The sequence below is a fragment of the Salpingoeca rosetta genome (assembly GCF_000188695.1).
Source record: "Salpingoeca rosetta unplaced genomic scaffold supercont1.27, whole genome shotgun sequence".
Taxonomy (NCBI): domain Eukaryota; class Choanoflagellata; order Craspedida; family Salpingoecidae; genus Salpingoeca; species Salpingoeca rosetta.
In genome coordinates this window covers 643,682-647,828 of record NW_004754907.1, presented here as the reverse complement: position 1 = coordinate 647,828, position 4,147 = coordinate 643,682, and the positions used below count along the sequence as shown (strand labels likewise).

General features: G+C 56.0%; 2 protein-coding genes across 2 annotated transcripts in view; both read left to right on the top strand.

The window, feature by feature from the left end:
* The window catches only part of PTSG_09037 (uncharacterized protein), a gene marked incomplete at both ends in the record, with an annotated part of 5,728 nt that extends 3,729 nt beyond the window's left edge, over positions 1 to 1,999 (top strand). Inside the window, 3 exons of the mRNA XM_004989780.1 lie at positions 103 to 283; positions 471 to 1,231; positions 1,450 to 1,999. Coding sequence (XP_004989837.1) covers positions 103 to 283; positions 471 to 1,231; positions 1,450 to 1,999 — 1,492 coding nt within the window. The remainder of the gene's footprint in view (positions 1 to 102; positions 284 to 470; positions 1,232 to 1,449) is intronic.
* A 489-nt stretch (positions 2,000 to 2,488) lies between these two features.
* PTSG_09036 (uncharacterized protein) lies at positions 2,489 to 3,980 on the top strand. The gene has a single exon (XM_004989779.1). It carries the CDS (start codon positions 2,578 to 2,580, stop codon positions 3,946 to 3,948), a length of 1,371 nt encoding a protein of 456 aa, XP_004989836.1. The 5' UTR covers positions 2,489 to 2,577; the 3' UTR covers positions 3,949 to 3,980.
* Positions 3,981 to 4,147: the final 167 nt, after the last annotated feature.

The window sequence follows — 4,147 nt, the reverse complement described above, 5'->3', positions numbered from 1 at the left end:
CACACACACACACACACACACACACACACACACACACACACACACACACACACACACACACACACACACACACACACACACACACACACACACACACACCAGGTACCACGTGGTGGGCGTGTATGACGGGCGCGACCTGGTGGTGTATGTGAACGGCGTGGAGCAAGGCCGAACAACCATTGGCGCCGTGGTCGCATACACGGGGCCCGAAGCGATGGTGATTGGCTCCAACAAGCACACCAACCACGGCAGCAAGGGCAGCGTCCACGCCATCCTCGATGAGGTCAGTGAGTGTCTGTGTTGTGTGTGTGTGTGTTGTGTGTGTTGTGTGTTGTGTTGTGTTGTGTTATGTGTACGTGGTTTCCGTGCCTCACACACTTTCTCCCCTTCTTATCTACATCCCTTTCTTCTTAACACCCTCCCCCTTCTCTCCCGCCTTCTTCTTCACTTTACCTCTTCTTTACCACCAGGTGGCCGTGTGGAACCGTGTGCTCGACGGTGCTGAAGTTGCGGCGAGCGTCTTTGTGCCCATCACAGATCGCCAGCAAACCCCCACTAACGACAACAACGATGACGGCAGCAGCAGCAACAACAACAACAACAACAACAACAACAAGTTGGTCGCGTACATCAACTTTGAGCAGCCGGAGCAGTGGCTTGACCTGTCGCCCATGTGGACGGAGACAGCGAGTGGCGCCGAGCTGTTGCGGTCACAGCATGTGCCAGACGTTGGCCCGCTGTCCCTCAACGCGAGCACAGCAAACTTGGTGCTGGTGCCGTCCGTGGACCAGTCGCAGCACGCTGCCTTTTTCTACGACGAGGACCTGGACATGGAGTTTTTTCCGCGTGTGCCCGACGGCGAGTACGTTGCATTTGTGTCCACGGCCTCGCTGCAGTGCGAGACAGACGCGGGCTGCCTTTGCAACACGTCCCTGCTGGTCAACGCGGCCAGCGTGTGGGACAACACCGTCACGGTGCAGCTGCGAGCGGACAACTACCACGTGTGCCACTCGTTCACGGGCGAGCCAGACACCTTCTACATGCAGCCTGGCCCGCGTGTCTCTGCTGTGGACCTCGATCCTTGCTTTGGTGTCACCTGCGGCAGCCACGGTGCCTGCAGGCAAGGCGCGTGCGTGTGCACCGACGGTTACACGGGCGACCTGTGCCACCTGCCACCTCCCGTCTTCAGCAACAACGGCACGACGCCACAACAACCCGCCCGCTCCTGCGCGTAAGTGAAACGGTGTCATGTGATGCATACTGCGTGCATCTGGTGGTGGTTGTCGTGGTGGTAGTAGTAGTCGTAGAAGTAGTGATGGGATGATGTATTTTCCCGTCACACACACACACACACACACTCTCTCTCTCTCTCTCATATTTACTCGCAAATTTACCAACATACGCTCACACTCACTCATTCACTTACACTCGCTCATTCACTCACTGCAGGGACGTGGCTGATTTGCCAAAGGCAGCAGGCCTGTACTTTGTGAGCGACGATCCAAACGCGCCGGTTGCGGGCGCCGCTTCGCCTGCCCTGTGCTTGCAGGCACCAAACGGTGTGGACGCCTACCGCGTGGCATCCGTGATTGCGTCGCCAACAGGCACAACAATGGCTGCGCTCACTCGCGCTGGCGGCCTGTCTGCGGTAAACGAACTCAGTACATCTGCGACGTTTGCGCAGCCGCTTTCCTCCGCCGCATTTGATCGCACGGCGGTGGCCTGCCTTGACGCCGACGAGCGTGTGGTTGAGGCGACGCTGACCCCCGTGCACGCAAGCACGTTTTCCCGCTTTGTGTCGGGGGCGTGGTCGTACCTGTCGCAGGAGACGGCGCAGAACGGCACGATTGTGACCTTCACGGGCGGCGAGGACAGTGCGCCCAAGACGGTCACCATTGAGACGGCGCAAGACACCCAATACACGTGGAGTGACGCTGGTTTCGTCTGCGCCGGCCTGCCCGTCACCAGGGCCTGGCGCCTGGCCATCCTTGTTGCGTGATGCACAGTTGCTGTGTGTTGTTTGTGTGTGAGTGTGTGTGTGTTGTGTTTTATTTGTGTGTGTGTGTGTTGTTCGTGTGTGTGTGTGTGTGTTAATTGTGTGTGTACGTGTGTATGTGTGTGAGCGTGTGTCTTCAAAGCGTTTTCTCAATGTTTGCAACTGAATGCGCTGATGTCTCTGCTCTGCGATCAATGAACACTCCTTTCTTCACGACGACGACAACAACAACAACAACAACAACAACACCACCACCAACAACAACAACAACGACAACGACAACAACAACAACAACACCACCAACAACAACAGCACCACCATCACCACCACCACCAACAACAACAACAACAACAACAACAACAACAACAACAACAACAACAACAACAACAACAACAACAACAACAACAACAACAACAACAACAACAACAACAACTACTACTACTACTACTACTACTACTACTACTACTACTACTACTACTACTACTACTACTACTACTACTACGACTACTACAACTTTGCAATTTGCAGGCTCTTTGCACGTGCACAATTTGCAAAGACACTCCTGCAAAGACTGATGGGTGATGAGCGTGCATGTGAGTGCTCAAGGTCAAGGACCACCGCAGCAGCGACGACTGCCCCTGATGCTGGTCCTTGTTGTTGGTGTCGTAATCAGTGCTTTGATGATCCAGCCGCATGCTGGGGTTTGTGCGCAAGCGCCACCCCAAGCACCAGCGCTGAAGCGCCCGTCCATCACGCGTGACAGCCAAGGTGCCATGCACGTGAACACAAGCGACCCAATGCGCGAGCCTGTGTATGTCAACGGGGTCGATGTGTACGGCACCTTGAGCGAGCAGCATCGCGTGATTGCCACTCAGCAGGAGCTCATTGATCGCCAAGCAAGCCTGAATCAAGTGCTGCGAAGTACAGTTTCGGCACAGCAGGCTGCAATGAATGCGCTTGAGGCGCAGGTATGCTGGCTGAGGCGCCCGTTGGCCAGCACCACCACCATCGCCGGCTTGGGAACAGGGTATGAAAAGTATTTCGGCGCGGTCCTTGCCAACAACGGTCTCATCTACGGCATCCCCCACACCGCCACCTCCATTCTCGTCGTGGACCCAAGCACCAACAGCGCCAGCACGACCCTGTTTCCTCAGCGGTTTCCAGAACCGAGAAAATGGGCGGATGGCGTGCTCGCAAACACCGGTCTCATCTACGGCATCCCGTCGCAGTCCAGCGTCGTGCTTATCATCGATCCAGCCATCAACACAGCCGACACCACCAGCATCATGGGCCTTGGCTCTGAGCCAGACAAGTGGCACGGCGGTGTTCTGGCCCACAACGGCAAAATCTATGCCGTCCCATATCATTCGCACGCCGTTTTGATCATTGATCCCGACACGAACACGGCAGACATCACCAGCATCAAGTCACTGTTTGGTATGTACAAGTGGTCGGGCGGCGTGCTTGCAGGCAACGGCCTCATCTACTGCGTTCCCTTCAATGCCCAGCGCGTGCTGATCATCAATCCAGACACCAATACCGCCGACAAGACCACCATACCTGACTTGGAACCCCGCCTGCAGTTCTCTGGTGCTGTCCTGGCTAACAACGGCCTCATCTATGGTATTCCCCTCCTCGCCGATGACGTGCTCATGATCGACCCCGCAACCAACGCTGTTGACACAATCAGCATCACGGGCCTCGTCCCTGCCACCGCAAAGTGGTATGGCGGCGTGCTGGCTCCGAACGGTCAGATTGTCGGCTTTCCCAACCTCGCAGAGACCATCCTCATCATCGACCCCGCCACCAACAGCGCCACCACTAACACTAGCTTCCCCCTCTTCAACCCAAGCCTCACAAAGTGGCGCGGTGGTGCTGTTGCCCCCAGTGGCCTCATCTATGGCATGCCTTATCTCGAGCAGTCTGTCCTCATTATTGACCTGGGTTGCTAAGGGTGGAAGTCCGTGTGCGTGCATGTGTAGAAACTTGCGGATGCATAGCGCTTGTGTGCAGAGTCTGAATGTGTGCGTGGTCTGTGAATGTGTGCGTAGCCTGTGTATGTGCGTAGCTTTTGGGTGGGTGTTTCTTTGGAGTGGGTGTTTCTTTGGAATGCGAATCTAGTGTACGAGCATCCGCACGTTGTCCTTGTCG